Source organism: Podarcis raffonei, chromosome 17 (genome assembly GCF_027172205.1).
Source record: "Podarcis raffonei isolate rPodRaf1 chromosome 17, rPodRaf1.pri, whole genome shotgun sequence".
In the NCBI taxonomy this organism is placed as follows: Eukaryota; Metazoa; Chordata; class Lepidosauria; order Squamata; family Lacertidae; genus Podarcis; species Podarcis raffonei.
This window is the reverse complement of record NC_070618.1, coordinates 8,446,270-8,465,169: the sequence shown is the minus strand read 5'-3', so window position 1 is coordinate 8,465,169 and position 18,900 is coordinate 8,446,270. Positions and strand designations below refer to the sequence as shown.

The window sequence follows — 18,900 nt, the reverse complement described above, 5'->3', positions numbered from 1 at the left end:
AAAATACGGGAAAGAGAGAAAATATATCTCTGTTTGTAATGTCACCGTGCCCATCTGTCCCGCCATCTTTGTTCTAAACTAAATATCTTCTTCACGCTCTCCTCAGCTGGAAAGGTGCTCCAGTCAGTCAGTCATATCCAGCAATCCCAGGCACCTCTTAACTGGGAGGACCATGTTGCTTATGTTGATGGAGATTCCATTTTGCCATCATGCCTATCTATGGAGTAATCAAAGGCTTCTGAAATTTCTTTTCTTAGCTGTGCCCCTTCTTGAATCTTTCTGTGCTACTGAGTAATTTCCACTTAGTGAATTAACACTCATATTTGTGTAAAGGGACAAAATCCATTCCATTGATGATCACCCAGGAAGTCATTAAGAGCTCAGGGGCTGAATCCATTATCACTGGCTGACATCCCCCTTGTTACAAATCAACCCTGTGCAGCTGCAGGATTAAAGTGACCTTGAGTCACTCGGAAAGGTTAGGCGGTACATGGCTTTTAAGCCGCCCTTTCTCATGGATGCTTTCTGCTGGCATCATTACGCCATTGTTTTTGTTTATCTTCCACAGCATTGTGAGTCAAGATCACTTCTTGCAAAGGCTTATTGTCCCCTTCTTTAGTTATACACCAGGGGTCAGCAAACCTTTCAGCAGGGGGCTGGTCCACTGTCCCTCAGACCTTGTGGGGGGCCGGACTATATTTTTTTTTGGGGGGGGGAATGAACAAATTCCTATGCCCCACAAATAACCCAGAGATGTACTTTAAATAAAAGCACACATTCTACTCATGTAAAAACCCCAGGCAGGCCCCGCAAATAACCCAGAGATGCACTTTAAATAAAAGGACACATTCTACTCATGTAAAAACCCCAGGCAGGCCCCACAAATAACCCAGAGATGCATTTTAAATAAAAGCACACATTCTACTCATGTAAAAACCCCAGGCAGGCCCCACAAATAACCCAGAGATGCATTTTAAATAAAAGCACACATTCTACTCATGTAAAAACCTCAGGCAGACCCCACAAATAACCCAGAGATGCATTTTAAATAAAAGGACACATTCTACTCATGTAAAAACCTCAGGCAGACCCCACAAATAACCCAGAGATGCATTTTAAATAAAAGGACACATTCTACTCATGTAAAAACACGCTGATTCCCGGACCGTCCGCGGGCTGGATTTAGAAGGCGATTGGGCCGGATCTGGCCCCTGGGCCTTAGTTTGCCTACCCATGTTACACACACACACACACACACACACACACACACAGAGAGAGAGAGAGTTTTCCATTTTGTGTATGCTTTTTAAAAAAAATTGTAAGTTGCTGTGAGACAATCTCCTCCCTCACAGAGTGGTTCAACTCAGGGAACTCTGGCAATTATAGCACTGAGAGGGGAATGGGGGGGGGGTGTCTCCTAACAAATCTCAGGACTCTTAACCAACGACAGCTCCCATGATTCTTTGAAGGAAGCTGTGAGAGTTTCAAGCGGTGCAATACAAATGCAGAATGCAGGTTGGGAACTAAGAGAGAGGCAAGAAAAAGAAAGAGAAAGATGAACATTTTGTGAGGTCTGAGCGCATATCCTCCAAGCGTCCCGATTTTCCAGGAACGGTTCTGGAATTACAAAAGCCATCCCAGCTTCTGATTGGATCCCAGAATGTCCCTATTTTCCTCGCCATCGCCACCACCAAGCTCAGGGAGGAGGATGAGCCAGCATTTGTCCCAAGTCGTGGCTGTTATGTACTGAAGTTCTCACCCTGGGCCAGCAGGGGGATACTGTAGATAGTTATGCAAATAAGGGATCGAAAGTGACGTTCAGTGATTGGATAGTTTTAGAAAATTGTAACAGTTACATTGTACTGGAGCTCTATATAAGCAGGCTGACTTAACCCTTCAGTTCAGTTCTGTCCTGGCCTGTGAATAAACAAGAGCTGTTTGAAGAATCGCTGTGTCGTCTGATATGTTCACCCACAACTTAACAGTGGCAGTGGCAAGGGAGCACCCCATTGCCTTTCCATGGCCAAGTGCTGCTGGCCTCCTCCCTTGAGTAGCTCATAGCAGTTGCTGGAGAGCGGATGAGGAAGGGGAGAGGCTGACACTACTGAGGCCCAACCCCATTTGACGCTCTGGCTCTGAGGGGCAGGAAGAGGGCAGGGCTGCCCTGGAAGAAAGCAAGAATGGAGCAGAGTTCAAAGAGTCTAATTTTTTAAAAAATGCTTTCTGCAATTGTGTCTAATCTTGCCCCTTTCTAAAATTTATTTATGGGTGCGTGTCTTTCTTTTTGTAAATCTAGCAAAGAATAAAATAAAATAGGGATTACGGGGTTTTCTCAGGATGGTGGAGGGTGTGTGCTTTGGGGAAGGGCAAGAAAATGGGGGGTTGATGAGGGTCCATTGGGGTGGGAGTGAGAAATCTCTCTATTTTCATCTGAGGAATGGTGGAGGGTATTTGAGCGCACATGAGGCCACTGGCTTTCTGAAGCTAGAGAGTTTCAGTTTGGTTTATCCCAGATGGGATAATGTATACATCAGGCATAGGCAAACTCAGCCCTCCAGATATTTGGGGACTACAACTCCCATCATCCCTTGCTAACATGAGCAGTGGTCAGGGGTGATGGGGTTTGTAGTCCCGAAACATCTGGAGGGCCAAGTTTGCCTATGCCTGATGTATACACTGGATTGTATGTTGGAAGAAAGGCATGGTATGAATGCAAGAGAATAAATACCTGAATTACTTCATGTTGCAGGCTGGAGTTATGAATGAGTCTTTGGGTTGAAAAGGCACAACCAAAGAAGCCAGCGATATAAGAACTGAATTCAAATCAAAAACAAAACACACACAGACATGAAGAGATACGGGGAAACCTCTGAGCTATCCCAAGGAGCTGATTAATGAAGGCAGGTGTTACTTTGAGAAAACAATTCCAAAGATACGATGCAATGTTCTCCTTCCAGCCACAGGGGAGGCAGAAGGGCAGCTGGCAAGGGGCACACAGATTCTTCCAGGATGAACTGAACATGCTGGGTGAAATCACCCAGAGAGGAAATGAAAGGACCCATCAATTTCAAGACAGGCATCTTTCATGCTCAGATGGACAGTCCCAAACTGGACTAATAAACCAAAACAGGAAAATATGTACCTTTTATTGGGGAGGGGGGAGGCTTAAAATATAACTGGGGTTGCCATATTGTCAAGAAGTGAAAATAAGGACACAAAAGTTGAGCTTTTTTTTTTTTTTAAAAAAGGAACTTTGCCAAAATCTACACTTCCAACATGGGTTGTGATACATCTGGATTTTCCCAGACATGAAAGCCTTTCCCACCTGGGTGCTGTTTCCGATGGCCTAATCCAGACTATGTTTGGGAAATTCTAGACGTATGGCAGCCCTAGCTAGTACGTTGGACTAGGGGGTGGAAATTCCAATAGGGAGAGTAGTTTACTATGCAGAGGAGGCGAAGCCTTTCTGAGCCAGCACAATCTTCATACAGCCTGAAATATACTCAGAGTCGAGAGTGGATTTCATGCTCTTTATTCAGCTCATAGTGGTGAGGAGGAATGAAAGTCCCCCCAAAGTATCTGCTTCATATACATTATTTACACAATGGGCTGCACGTGATTGGCTAATTCCGGAATTCTCCTGTAGGCCAATCAGGTTGTGGATTCACTTCCACCTGGAGCTGGATTGGGTGGCTCCTGCAGACCAATCATACTGCTGCATTGTTCTAGGACCAATCAGACTGCTGCATTCTGAATCCTATTGTTCTAGGACCAATCAGACTGCTGCCTTTTGGATCCTATTCAGCTCAGTACATAACACAGCCCTTTCTTCCTGGAGTGTTAAAGGTCAGAATTTGTCAAGATGGAAGCAGCTTCCCAACATAAAAAAACCCCCTAACTACTGAAAGGTATCTGCAGAGAGTGGGTGCATGCAGATTTTATTTAAGCGGCAAGGGGAGAGAAATGCTTAACCATTCTCCCCTCCCTCCGGAAGTTTTCAAACTCGCATGCATACGTACTCCAGGCTGCTTCCCTGGCACTACCTCAGTATATCTCTGCATCTTTCCTGCCCAGCAGATGGAAAAGCAGCCTGGCAACAGCAGCTTGGATGGGATAAAGCAGTGCCCACAGCCAGCTGCTCTGATCAAACCTTCAGACCCCACTCCTATGGCTGTGTTTCAATTAGGCGAGAGCAAGGAATATCCTGTCTAGAGATGGCTCATGGGTCTCCAATGTCCCATCTGGTCTGAGTCACGAATGCTCAGCTATGCATCAAGCCCAATTTGTCACCCAGGAAATTGAAGCACATCCCTAGAATGTGAAAATTCAAACAAAAAAACCCATGTCAATGGTTTTGCATCTTAAAGAGCAGGCCTACTTGTTTCGTAAGGTAACATCAAATCTGAACATTTCCTCTTGGGATAAGCCTTTTATTAAGAAAAGATTTGCAAAAGCTGGAGCAAGTTGAATATTTCATGGTTAGGGAAAACGTCTTCTGTTAAAAATCAACATAATACCACGACTTATTTACTTGTTTCGGGCATTCCCCATACCAACTGTGGCTAAAACAATTCAAAACATTTCCTCTTGGGCCCCCCTCTGGCACGGACAGTTTTCTGCATAGTATTTATTGTGGGAAAACAGAATACCGTATTTTTCGCCCTATAAGAGGCACTTTTTCCCCTCCAAAAATGAAGGGGAAATGTGTGTGCGTCCTATGGGGTGAATGCAGGCTTCAGGTGGGGAGAAGCGCTGCTTTCCCCACCGCCAGCCCCACAAGCTCAGGGGACAGTGGGGAGGCGGAGCGCACCTTCCCGCTGTTCCCCGACCTGGTTTGGAGGATGGCGGTGGGAGCTGCCTGCATCCCGAAGCCTGGGGCGCCTGAGCCACGCGCCCCGGGCTTCAGGAAGATATCCGCAAGCCTGGGGAGACCAGCGCGACTTCTCGCTGGGCTCCCTAGGCTTGCGGATAGCAGCCTGTTCTGGGGGCTAGGGTTGGGGGAAGCTTGGGCTTCCCCCGCCCCAGTCCTGCGCCTGGGGGGGATTTTTTTTTATTTCCCCTCCCCCAAAACTAGGTGCGCCCTATGGGCCGGTGCGCCCTATGGGGTGAAAAATACGGTAGTCAAAAAGATGGCAAGCTGGGAGATATACAACTAGCCATGGAATCTGTGAAATATGCAGAATCACCTGTCCTTCCCTCGCCTCAGGAATCTCTTAGTTTCACTGAAAAGAAAAAGAAAACCCACAAGCTTTCTAACCCCCATGGATGAATGGAAAAACAATGACCCCTAAAGCCACACTTGTTTCGTATCAATATGTGAAATTCTGATTTCTTGATTTCCTGATACCCCCACACTCTGAGGAGAACAGGCTATGAATATGGCAGGAGCAGAGAATTTATTCCAGAATATGAATTAGGTGAGCCACGGCACAACTCCAGTTGAGGAGTGGGGTCCTGGAAGTTCTCAAGCTCTAATGGGGGATATAAGGGCTCCCCTTCACCTGTGCGGTCCATTATTAGAGTCATATTTACCTGGAAAGCTCTCATGGGCAACTTCCCCGGACCCTGTAACGTCTGTTACGGCCTGCTTGTACCAATTGAAGCCTGTATTTTGAGCTACTAGAACCATCAAGCACCATTCAGTGGTGCCACAGGATACAGGCCAGAGCGTGGCCCCTTTAATTTCCCTGCAGCGTCACTTGAGGGGCAGAACAGTCACCAGTCTTTGCTTGAGAAAATAAGGATGTGGCTGACCTTTGCACTTTCGCTGTGTCTATGCCATACATTTAAAGCACATTCACGCACAACCCAATCACCCTGGGAGATATAGTTTATACCCCTTTCAAAACTACAATTCCAAAGCGCCCTTAATAAACTACAGTTCCCATGACCTTTCGAGGGGGGAGTCTTGTGCTTTAAATGTGCATTAAATGTACCGTATTTTTTGCTCTATAAGACACACTTTTTCCCTCCTAAAAAGTAAGGGGAAATGTGTGTGCGTCTTATGAAGCGAATGCAGGTTGTGTGGCTATCCCAGAAGCCAGAACAGTGAGAGGGATCACTACGCAGCGCCCTCTCTTGCTGTTCTAGCTTCTGGCTTAGCCCCCCTGTCCCTTCCCCCACCTCCTGGAAAAGTCTGCAAGCGCCACACACATGCTCCACGCGGCTCGTGAAAGGGAGCGCTGAGCAGAGCCTGGGATGCATACAGGCTCTGTTCAGCGCTCCCTTTAAAGAATATTTTTTTTCTTGCATTCCCCCCTCTAAAAACTAGGTGCATCTTATGGTCAGGTGCGTCTTATGGAGTGAAAAATACGGTATGTTATGTACACAGTCCTAGTTAGCGGTTGACCTTTGGAGCTCTCCCAGGTCCTGCAGAGTTTTATTCTGACCAGCTGCCTGCACCAGCCTCTCCTGGGCCTCTCCTTCTTGCTCCTCGCTGCTGATGCCAGTTCTCTTCTGCTCCCACCCTACCAGAAAGAGGACTTAAGCAAACATCGCCTGATGTTTCTCTCCCATGCCATCTACAGTGTGAATAAGCCTTCTGTTCCTTTGGGCCTATGGCATTTGGAAATGCTGACTAATTTTGCCGTGGCCGCTTATCGACAAGTCAACATGCTACTTGCACCTGTTGGGCTGCAGCGATTTCCCTGTTTACAGCCATGTGTCTGAAGTGGATCCAGAAAGCTTAACAATGAACCTCAGCGAGGAGATCCCCCAGCTAAGCAGGATGTCTTGGCAAGCTCATCCTGCAATAAAGCCAATCTTGCCCAAAATAATAAGTTGAGATCTGGGGCATTCGTATGCCGTAACCTGATAGAGAAATGAGGACAACCCCTTGCTGCGTTTGGAAGGCCAGAGGGGGAAAATGCCTCTATATAGCAAAGACCCTCTAATAGTTTACAAAGAGTTAAGGCCTAACTTCCTCTGTTGTGCCCTTTTGAGGTAAGATGACTCATAGGCAGCTGCTATGGTAACCATGACATAAGTAAACTGGAGGTGGGGAAGAGAGAGAGTCCCTTTTAACGCCTAACATTATATGTATCCCATAAGATTGGCACTGAATGCAGAACGTCTACATCTGCAAGCCTCGCATTCAGGAGATAGTCCTAAGGGCCAGATTGAAAGGTGTGAAGGGCCACATTTAGGATCCAGATTTGAGGCTCCTCCCTCCTGTGCTATGCCATTCCTGACTTCGTCTATCCCACTTCTCCCACCTCAACTGTGGTCTCCCATCCAAGTACTAACCAGGCCTGACCCTGCTTAGCTTCCGAGATCAGACGTGTTCAGGGTAGTATGGCCGTAGACTCACCACCTCAACTGTGGTGTCATTTGAAGAAAGCAAGTCGCTTCTCTGTGCTATACAGCAAGGCTGGCCCTGTCCCCATTGGATTCAGCCACACAAATGTTACCATAGGCGGCTGTTACTCAAGAGTTTCTCTGAAAGCACTGAAAGGCTTGTGAACAGACTGTGCCTCTTGCAAAACCTGTCTAAATGGGGATGCTTCCAGGAAGTCCAGATCTTGAGCTCTGGGAGAACCAGTGTGGTGTAGTGGTTAAGAGCGGTGGACTCGTAATCTGGTGAACCGGGTTCGCTTCCCCGCTCGTCCACATGCAGCTGCTGGGTGACCTTGGGCTAGTCACACTTCTCTGAAGTCTCTCAGCCTCACTCACCTCACAGAGTGTTTGTTGTGGGGGAGGAAGGGAAAGGAGATTGTTAGCCACTTTGAGACTCCTTCGGGTAGTGATAAAGTGGAATATCAAATCCAAACTCCTCCTCCTCCTCCTCCTCCTCCTCTTCTTCTTCTTCTTCTTCTTCTTCTCCTCCTCCTCCTCCTCCTCCTCCTCCTCCTTGGAGAAAAAGTGAGGCGGTAATGTAAAAACAGGGTTGCGGGTGGCGCTGTGGGTTAAACCACAGAGCCTAGGGCTTGCTGATCAGAAGGTCGGCAGTTCGAATCCCCGCAACGGGGTGAGCTCCCGTTGCTCGGTCCCTGCTCCTGCCAACCTAGCAGTTTGAAAGCACGAAGTGCAAGTAGATAAATAGGTACCGCTCCGGCGGGAAGGTAAATGGCGTTTCCGTGTGCTGTTCTGGTTTGCCAGAAGCGGCTTAGTCATGCTGGCCACATGACCCGGAAGCTGTACGCCTGCTCCCTCGGCTAATAAAGCGAGATGAGCGCTGCAACCCCAGAGTCGGCCACGACTTAACCTAATGGTCAGGGGTCCCTTTAATGTAAAAACAACAAAAACAAAAACACAGAATGTGGAGAAACTGATTAGTTCTCTATATCCTGAATAAGAGTACCTTAGCCTGAAATCTATTTGGATCCAATATTAAAGCCTTTCAATATCCCTTTTGAAAAGAATTTAAACAGTGGAAATTGAAGGTAAGGACCAATTCATACATTTACTGCTGTGGCATAGAAGTTGCTTCCCCATGGTTCAGCCATCCCATTATAAAGACAAACTATGTGGATACTGGGTGTTACTTGAGTGATGTTGTTTTGGGACAAGTGCTGCCTCTGGGCATGTTTGTTTTCCATCTACTCAACTTGCGCATTCTGCAAAATAAAAAGATATACTGTGCTGGGGGTTTTTTATATCACAAGAAACAGACTCTTCCAAGTTGCTCATCCATTGCAGGGAGTGGGGAGCAGAAAATAATATTCTGCCTACATTGAGTATTCCAGCCTACAGCTCATATTTTTCTATCTGAGGTTGATAAGAACAGTAGCTAGGCAACTGTCACAGCTTTCCTGGAATCTGTTTCTCTGCAGGCCCAGTGGAGCTCAGCCTTAGAGCTGCATACATACATTGTAGGAGTAAATCTCTCAAACCTATCAGGAAGGAGGAACTTTTCAAAATGTAGGAACAAATTTGCATTTCCCCCTAGGAGCCCTGTAGACAGCATTTCTTAGCAAACTCTTAAATGTCATTTTGCTTGGGGCTGTCTATGTTTTGGTACAGGATTACATCACTTTTTTTAAAAGATCCAGGCTTTCTGGCCAGCTTCAGTTTGGTTAAGCAGCAACTAAGGGGTATAACAATATGACGCTTAAGTATTTTGATTAGAATGTGTCTGTTTTGGTGGTAATACGTACAGTTCAGGTGCAAGAACAGATAGAAGATTTGTTGGGGAGTTGGGGATTAAGGTCCTGATCCTGACCTACTGCGTAAGCAACACAGTCAGGTGCGTGGGGTATAAATAATAAAAGCATTATTATTATTATTATTATTATTATTATTATTATTATTATTATTATAAAGGTAAAGGGACCCCTGACCATTAGGTCCAGTCGCAGACGACTCTGGGGTTGCGGCGCTCATCTCGCTTTATTGGCCGAGGGAGCAGGTGTACAGCTTCCGGGTCATGTGGCCAGCATGACTAAGCCGCTTCTGGCGAACCAGAGCAGCGCACGGAAACGCCGTTTACCTTTCCACCGGAGCGGTACCTATTTATCTACTTGCACTTTGATGTGCTTTTGAACTGCTAGGTTGGCAGGAGCAGGGACCGAGCAACAGGAGCTCACCCCGTTGCGGGGATTCAAACCGCCAACCTGATCGGCAAGTCCTAGGCTCTGTGGTTTAACCCACAGTGCCACCCGCGTCCCTATTATTATATAGGATGTCCCTATTTTCATCAAATAAATGTTGGAGGGTATGGACTTTGGCGCTGAGGGTTCTGACTTCCTTTCTTTTAAAATGTTACAAGCTGCTCAGGTAAGCAACTGGAACCTGCAGTTCTGTTGCCTCTTAAAGACTCTTCCCTCCCTATGAACTTCAACAGAGGGCATACCAGAGTAGAAAGCAAATTATTATCTAGCTTCCTGATGTTATCGCAGAGGAGCCTGGTAGTTCCTTGACTCAGACCACCAACCAAGTTACGTAATGCAGAGCCAAGGGTTGAAGCTGGGACTTCCTGGATGACTGCTTAGTTTATGCTACTGTAGCTCTCATTATGGCCTAATCAATCTTTTTTACATGTGGCTGGTAAAATCTATTAGAGCAATCAATATCTATTAGGGAAACAAAAAGTCTAGCCTGAAATCAATAACATTTTTTGCTGAGGAACTGGCTGGTTTTAGGAGATGTTCCACTACTGGTAATTGCTTTGTGCTCTTTTCACATTTAGTTCACTGGTAGTTTGCTAGTATTCACATAAACATGGAATTCGCTTTTTCTTTCTTTTTTAAGTGTTGTAACCTTAAATTCAACACCTTCCCCTTTCAGTAGAGATAATCTTGGAATGAAATTGCTAAGGCTTGATCTTAATCACCAATATACCAAGGCAAAAATCAGACTAAGGATAGGGTGCTCCAACTACAAATAGGGCAGGATAAGTGTGTGTGTGTGTACACACACAATACTTGTTCTGCGCAACAGACAATTATATCTCCAACATGGAAATTGCCTTCACGTGTTCTAATAACTTGAAATGTATAGACAGTTTTGGTGGACATACAAGACAACATTAAATAGTTAATATATGGCACTTACCTTACAGAGCTGATCACACCTATACCAAAACATCTCTCCAAAAGGACTTATGTGATCTTGAAGGATATACAGTACCCATATTAGCACAGGTTATAAATGGGCACCATGTCTCCTGCCTGTAACCCCATGTTCACAGACATACTGCCTCCGATAGTGGAGTTAGAACATACTCAGCATGGTTAGCAGCCACCAATACACCTCTTCTCCATGAATTTGTCTAATTCTCAACGCTCAGCAGTGTTCCCCTGGCTTTGCAGCCCCTCCAACTATTTGACGATCGATCCTTCTTCATGTAATGCAACTTGTTTGTTTGCTTGTTTTATTAAATTTATATAACACCCTTCCACAAGAGATCCCAGGGCAGCTCACAGAATAAAATACAAGATAAGACACAAGTAAATAAATAAACCAAAAGAAAAGCCCCACTTTCGCACAGATGAATTTAAGAGGCTGTACAGTGGTACCTCGGGATGCGAACGGGATCTGTTCCGGAGCCCCGTTCGCATCCTGAACAGAATGTAAGACGTGACTGCATGTCTGTGCATGCGTGGGTTGCGTTATGCCGCTTCCGCGCATGAGTGCGACGTCATTTGGACCATCTGCGCATGCGCGAGCAGCGAAACCCGGAAGTAATGCGCTCTGTTACCTCTGGGTGGCCGCAGAGCACAACCCAAAAATACTTATCCTGAAGCGTATTTATCCTGAGGTATGACTGTAGTATATTAATCAGCCAAAGGCCTGGTTGAAGAGGAACATTTTCGTCTGGCGCCTAAAATATATATAATGAAAGCGCCAGGCAAACTTCCCTGGGGAGAGCATTCCGCAAATAGGGAGCCACTGCAGGAAAGGCCCCTTCTCATGCTGACACCTGCCAGACCTCTTGTGGAAGAGGCACACAAAGAAGGGTCTCAGAGGATGAACCCAAAGTCCGGGACAGTTTATATGGGGAGAGGCAGTCCTTGAGGTATTGCAGTCCTAAGCTGTTAAAGGCTTTATAGTTCAAAACCAGAACACTGAATTGGGCACAGAAGCTAAATGGCAGGCAGTGCAGTTGGACCAGGATCGGTGTGATATGCTCAAACCATCTTGTCCCATTGAGCAACCAGGCCACTGAATTCTGCACCAACTGAAGCTTCAGAGCCGTCTTCAAAGGCAGCCCTACGTGTAACACATGGCAGTCAGTGCTGGATTTACATATTAGCTAAACAAGCTATAGCTTAGGGCCCCAGTCTCTTGGAGGCCCCCAAAAAAAATTAAAGGGGGGAAAACCTGGATGTACATTTTCAGAATATAAGATAAAAAACAACTTCTTCTTAATTGTATTTCAGTTCAGCAATTACTTTGATAAAACACATATTTTGTTATGTGCAAATGGCTTTAGATAGGTCCATAAATGTGCAAAGGAAAGGGGTGGCTTCGCCCTGCCAGACTTTAGACTGTATTATGAGTCAGCAGCATTCTGCTGGTTGAAAGACTGGCTGCTTCTTGAAAACACAGACATTTTGGATTTAGAAGGTTTTAACAATGTCTTTGGATGGCATGCATATTTGTGGTATGACAAGGTTAAAGCTCACAAAGCGTTTAAAAATCATATCGTTAGGAGATCTTTGTTTAACGTTTGGATTAGATACAAGGATTTATTGGAAAATAAAACCCCAAGGTGGTTGTCACCAATGGAAGCGAAAGCTCAGAAAAAACTCAATATGGAGGCCAGTTGGCCAAAATATTGGGAAATTTTGGAGCAAGAAGGAGATAGACTGAAATTGCAGAGTTTTGAGAAATTAAAAAATAAAGTTCGAGACTGGCTACATTATTTTCAGATAAGGGAGGCATACAATTTGGACAGGAAAATTGGCTTCCAGGTGGAAAAATCTAAACTAGAAACAGAAGTGTTAGAACCTAAAACTAAAATCATGTCAAAAATGTATAACTTGCTGCTGAAATGGAATACACAGGATGAAACGGTTAAGTCAGCTATGATTAAATGGGCACAAGATCTTGGACATAACATTATGTTTGCTGATTGGGAACAGTTATGGACCACAGGTATGAAATTCACGGCATGTAATGCCTTAAGAGAAAATATTATGAAAATGATATACAGGTGGTACATGACCCCAGTCAAGCTTGCAAAAATATATCACTTGCCCGATAATAAATGCTGGAAGTGTAAGGAGGTTGAAGGTACATTCTTTCACCTTTGGTGGACATGCCCAAAGATTAAGGCCTTCTGGGAAATGATTTATAATGAAATGAAAAAGATATTTAAGTATACCTTCCTGAAAAAACCAGAGGCTTTTCTCTTGGGCATAGTCGGCCATTTGGTGCCAAAGAAGGACAGAACGTTTTTTATGTATGCTACAACGGCAGCAAGAATACTCATAGCAAAGTACTGGAAGACTCAAGATTTACCCACTCTGGAAGAATGGCAGATGAAGCTGATTGACTATATGGGACTGGCAGAAATGACCGGCAGAATCCGCGACCGGGGAGAAAAGTCAGCAGAAGAAGATTGGAAGAAATTTAAGGAATATCTACAGAAATATTATAAAATTAATGAATCTTGAAAAGATGTTGGATTGAACTTTGATGGTCTCTAGCTGTTATGATAAAGATAATGGGGATTATAATTGTTTTTGTTATGAAATTTAAAAAAGAAAAAGGTGAGTGGAAAATAAGGTGATATTCTAAAAGGAACGTTAAGAGAATAGGATTTGCTGAATAAACAAATTGAATTAGAGAACAAGAAGGGGAGGTATGAGGAAGTCAAAGAAACATGTGATTGAAAAAATGTTACTGAAACTGAATTGTTTTTAATATTTTTCTTTTTCTTTTTCTTTATGTGTTTATATAAAATTGGAAAATCTAATAAATATTCATTAAAAAAAAATAGATAGGTCCATAAATGACCATATAGCATGTATTCGACACAAAAAAGCAGCGGCAATTTGTTGTTGACAAAGGACAGCTGGACATATAAAGGGCCCCATTCCCTTCAGTAGTTTAGGGCCTCATCAAACCTAAATCCAGCCCTGATTGCAGTAATCCAGCTTCGTTGGTGTGAAGTGTCCATGATACACTAGCTTCAGAATTAGCTCCTTCATGGCAGCCAAAATAGCTTTAAGCAGGGGCTTCCTCCATAATTCCTCCGATTCTCCATTAGTTACGTCTTTTACTCAAGTCAGGTCTGGACAGTGCTGCTTGCAACTTCCTTTCTTTTAATTTTCTTTTACAGAAAAACATAATGACCAAATTCAAGAAGTTCAGGTTATTTTGTCACCTCTTTAAGGGCTTATTTCCCAGTAGGTTAAATGAATAATAATAATGCCTCACAATACGAACTTTCGACCACCCACTCAAAGCTATTATGGGAAGAGGAGGTACTCCATAAAATTAACAGTGGACTTATGGCATTCACTGCCAAAATATTTATTCATTTATTTATTGAATTTGTCTCCTGCCCGTCCTCCTAAAGTCATCCAGAGTGATAAAACAAATTTTAAAAAAATTAAAAATATCTTCCATATTGTTATTTATTCATTTAGATGTTGTGAGGGGCAGATTAGTAGACAAATTTATGGAGCTGAGGCTTAACACCAGCTACTAACCACCCTGGCTAAATTGAACCTCCATGTTCAGATGCAAAATACCTCTGAAAAGCAGATGTTGAAGACAGAAAAGGAGGCCTGTCGCATTCATCTGACGGGCCAGTCTCCAGTGGCTAGAATTTGTTTGGTATTCCCCACTCTGTTGTTTGGTATTCCCCCAGTTCCCTGAACGTCTTTGGTAATCCCCTCTTTTTTATTTGACATTCCCTACTTCTCTGGTTGATAAATTCTAAGCTAGCCAGGGGACTACTAGACATCTTCTAGTTCAGTGCATTTCCTTGTGAGAAAAGGGTAACTAACATTTTAATTTTTTTGCAATATCAATTTTGGGGCTAGAGAGCAATTTTGATCACTGCAGATGGTGACAGCAGCCACGAAATTAAAAGACGCCTGCTTCTTGGGAGAAAAGCAAAGACAAACCAAGACAGCATCTTAAAAAGCAGAGACATCACCTTGTCAACAAAGGTCCGTATAGTTAAAGCTATGGTTTTCCCAGTAGTGATGTGTGGAAGGCTGATCGCTGAAGAATGGATGCTTTTGAATTGTGGTGCTGGAGGAGACTCTTGAGAGTCCCATGGACTGCAAGAAGATCCAACCTATCCATTCTTAAGGAAATCCGCCCTGAGTGCTCACTGGAAGGACAGATCCTGAAGCTGAGGCTCCAATACTTTGGCCACCTCATGAGAAGAAAAGACTCGCTGGAAAAGACCCTGATGTTGGGAAAGATGGAGGGCACAAGGAGAAGGGGACGACAGAAGACGAGGTGGTTGGACAGTGTTCTCAAGGCTACCAGCATGAGTTTGACCAAACTGCGGGAGGCAGTGGAAGACAGGAGGGCCTGGCGTGCTCTGGTCCATGGGGTCACGAAGAGTCGGACACGACTAAACGACTAAACAACAACAACAACTTCTTTGGTTGATAAATTCTAAGCCAAGTCGGAGGAGTCACCTTCTAGTCCAGTGCATATCCTTATGAGAAAAGGGTAACACAGAGCATTTAAATTTTTTGCAATACAGTGGTACCTCAGGTTACATACGCTTCAGGTTACAGACTCCACTAACCCAGAAATAGTACCTCGGGTTAGGAACTTTGCTTCAGAATCAGAACAGAAATCGTGCTGCAGCAGCGCGGCGGCAGCAGGAGGCCCCATTAGCTAAAGTGGTGCTTCAGGTTAAGAACAGTTTCAGGTTAAGAACGGACCTCCGGAACGAATTAAGTACTTAACCCAAGGTACCGCTGTATCAATTTTGGGGCTAGGGAGCAATTTTGTACCCATCTAGGTCCCAAACCTCAACACTCAGGGTCAGCGGTGTAGCGTTGGAGCCTAGTGGGCAGCCCAGCTGGCTGACACGGCCCTTGGTGGGTGGAGAGGAACACCGGGCCGGGCCATGCTGGGGTCACCTGTTTGGGGGTGCCTGGTTTGCACCCCCTCAAAAATTGTGCACCCAGGACCAGAGCACCTCTGGCACAGCAAAGCTCAGTCACAGATGGAAAGGAAAAGCTGAGAAAGCCACGCTTCTCACTTCTGTTCACCCGGGGAATACTTTTAATTGTCTGAGGTGAACCAGTGAACTGTACTATTTTCCTCAGTTTCTGTATCCATCTCTCTCTCACGAGCCGTGCCAAATTTCTATCCACTTTAACATATACTTTGTTGAGGTTTAAATGATGACTCAGGGAGCAATGCTGCTTAAAACCTCATCTCCGTGCAGGCCTTTCCTACTTTATATGCAACGTTATCTCCTTTTTGTTAAGAAAGTGACTGGAGGCGTAATTAAGAATAATGATCCCTTTGTTCACCAGTAATTGGTTCATACGCACATTTAGTAAGATATTAGCGAGATTCTATAGTGTTGGGGAAGAACATTATGTTTCTGCAGCGCATAAGCATTATCTGGGAAGTGGGTCACTTTGTCTACCATTGTTCCTCCTGCATTCTGATTTTCCTTATTGATTTCCTCTCTTCCTTAAGCGTACAAGCGCCGTCTTACAAGTCCAAGGCCTTCGGCTAGTAGCCTGCTACCCAGTGTCAGAGGGGTGGCGACTCCCAGCTTGCTTGTCGGCAGCACTGGCGGGGAAAATAGGGACATTCTAGAATCAAATCGGGACGCGGGTAGCGCTGTGGGTTAAACCACAGAGCCTAGGGCTTGCCGATCAGAAGGTCGGCGGTTCAAATCCCCACGACGGGGTGAGATCCCGTTGCTTAGTCCCTGCTCCTGCCAACCTAGCAGTTCGAAAGTGCAAGTAGATAAATAGGTACCACTCCAGTGGGAAGGTAAACGGCATTTCTGTGCGCTGCTCTGGTTCACCAGAAGCGGCTTAGTCATGCTGGCCACATGCTGTACGCCGGCTGCCTCGGCCAATAAAGCTAGATGAGCGCCGCAACCCCAGACTCGGTCACGACTGGACCTAATGGCCAGGGGTCGCTTTACCTTTAGAATCAAATCAGAAGCCAGGTGGCTTTTGACTGACCCTTAAAAATCAGGACACCTGGAGGGTATGCAGACCAGTTGCATTAGTATTTCCAAGTGATCCCTGGTAGGATGTCTTTTTATATATATAATTTTTTTAATAGTTTTTTAACATATCATTTTCAACAGCAATTAAACATACTTTTACATCTTAATCATTTTTTTTTAACTTCCATCAATCCTGTCTGAAAATTTTCCAATCTAATCTCTTAGTATGCTTTTCTTATCTTCCCTATTACATTTCAAACTCATAACCAATATCTCTATCTTTTTCTACTTTGTAACACTTCGTATATTTCTCCTTACAAAACTTCTTGTAATCCTACTAGCGGAATTTGTTGATTACAGTTGCTCTTCAAATAATTCATATACTTCTTCCAATCTTCTGTAAATCTCTGGTCCCGCAGGTTTCGAATCCTTGCTGTCATTTTGTCCAATTCTGCATAGTCCATTAATTTCGTCTGCCATTCATCTTTCATCGGAATTTCTTCTTGCTTCCATTTCTGGGCTAACAATACTCTCGCCGCAATTGTTGCATATAAAAACAATTTAATATCTTGCCTATTAATGTCCTGACCTATAATACCAAGTAAAAATGCTTCTGGTGTTTTTTTTAAACGTATATTTCAACATCTTTTTCATCTCATTATATATCATTTCCCAGAAGTTCTTTACTTTTTTACATTCCCACCACATATGATAAAATGTTCCTTCTTTTTCTTTACATTTCCAACATTTATTGTTTGTTTTATACATTTTAGCTAATTTCACTGTGTAATATACCATCTATGCATCATTTTCATCATTCTCTTTCAAAGAATTACAGGCTGTAAATTTTATCCTTTCATTCCACAACCTTCCCTGGTGGGACGTTCCCTGGTGGGGAAAAGGAATGTAATCAGGTCCTATCACGGGGTCATGCTAGTCATGCTATGCAGATATCACGTCATGCAGAAAAAGAACCAAGAGTAACCACTACCAAGCGAGCAAAAGCCCGGCCATGGTGTACAGCGGCCTCGCGGTGCCCATCACCGTCATGAGCGTGTTCTGGGCAGTGGCGGGCATCATCGTGCTGTGGTTTGTGCCCAAGGGGCCTAACCGGGGTGTTATTAACACAATGTTGGTGACATGTGCTGTCTGCTGCTACCTCTTCTGGCTGATTGCAATCCTGGCTCAGCTGAACCCTCTCTTCGGACCACAGTTAAAAAGTGAAGTAATTACATATCTAAAGTACCACTGGCCTTAACTGATGTGCTTTTCTATTGCAGTTTGTGGACTGGGATATGAAGAGATTTTCTTTATGTAAAGCCCTGTTGATCCAGAAGCCTTCTAGCGTACTTTGAATCCGACCACATCTGCTCAATGCCTTACTGTTTGTTCTTTTACAAGAAATGTTTGCCTACTCTTGTTGTTTTTTCACCTTTGAAAGTGTCTAATAGATACCTATATTTCTACTCAGTACAATGTTGTGTTTGAATTTCAAGTATTATAAATAATATTCCATCCCTCTTCTCTGCACTGACAGTGGCTAGATGGAGTTGAGAATTGCCTCTGAGCATTTATTTGCCTTACCAATTTTTATACTAGACTGTCTACTGATCCAGTTCACAAGCACAGTCTGAATGCTGTGTCTGATAACTTTAAGAAACAACCAAATACATTTCCTGCTTTCTTGCATTCCTACCTTCTTCTGGTCTGAAGCTTACAGACAATGCAAAGAGAGACTATCCACACCGGAATTTGATATCTCTACCTTTGATTCTTTCTGAGATCCTTCATTTGTTTCTGCTTTCTTTCTAGGTGACCATTCTCTCCTTAGCATGCTACCCTCTCAGGTGTTTTCCTTGTGGGCTGTAGATGTTCCCCCAAATCTTGGAAGAGGCAGTTTGGAATGACACGTGCTGTAAATCTTAAGAGAATTAGAAGGATGTGTTTCCAACCTCTCCCCCACTTTCTTGCCACAAGTTGCCCAGGTTGACAATACCCAGCCTTAGGCACTCAAAGATCAAGGCAAACCTGACAACAAAGATTGACAGGAACTCAGTAGAAAGTCAGCAGGAGGGAATGTGATGGGTGATCAACCCCTGAGTAACCTGTTTGGTATGAAGGCGCAGCAAAATGTGAGCCCAGCTTTGGTTATAACTTGGAGGACTTCCATGCCCCTGGGTACATGATTCAATGCCTGCTCACTGGCAGATCCATTTATAGACCAGAGCCACAGTAAGCAGAAATCTGTGCTGGCAACCACAGGAAATTGTAGAGAAGTTAGTAAAAAGGAGTAATAAGGTGTCAGGAGGTGAGCGTGTCAGAGGTTACGAGGTGCAAGTTTG

At 44.4% G+C, this 18,900-nt stretch overlaps 1 protein-coding gene across 1 annotated transcript; it reads left to right on the top strand.

Moving 5' to 3' along the window:
* The first annotated feature begins 17,557 nt into the window (after nucleotides 1–17,557).
* LOC128404887 (V-type proton ATPase subunit e 1-like) lies at nucleotides 17,558–18,212 on the top strand. Its single transcript, XM_053370935.1, has one exon. The coding sequence runs from the start codon at nucleotides 17,571–17,573 to the stop codon at nucleotides 17,814–17,816; it is 246 nt and encodes an 81-aa protein (XP_053226910.1). The 5' UTR covers nucleotides 17,558–17,570; the 3' UTR covers nucleotides 17,817–18,212.
* The last annotated feature ends 688 nt before the right edge of the window (nucleotides 18,213–18,900 follow it).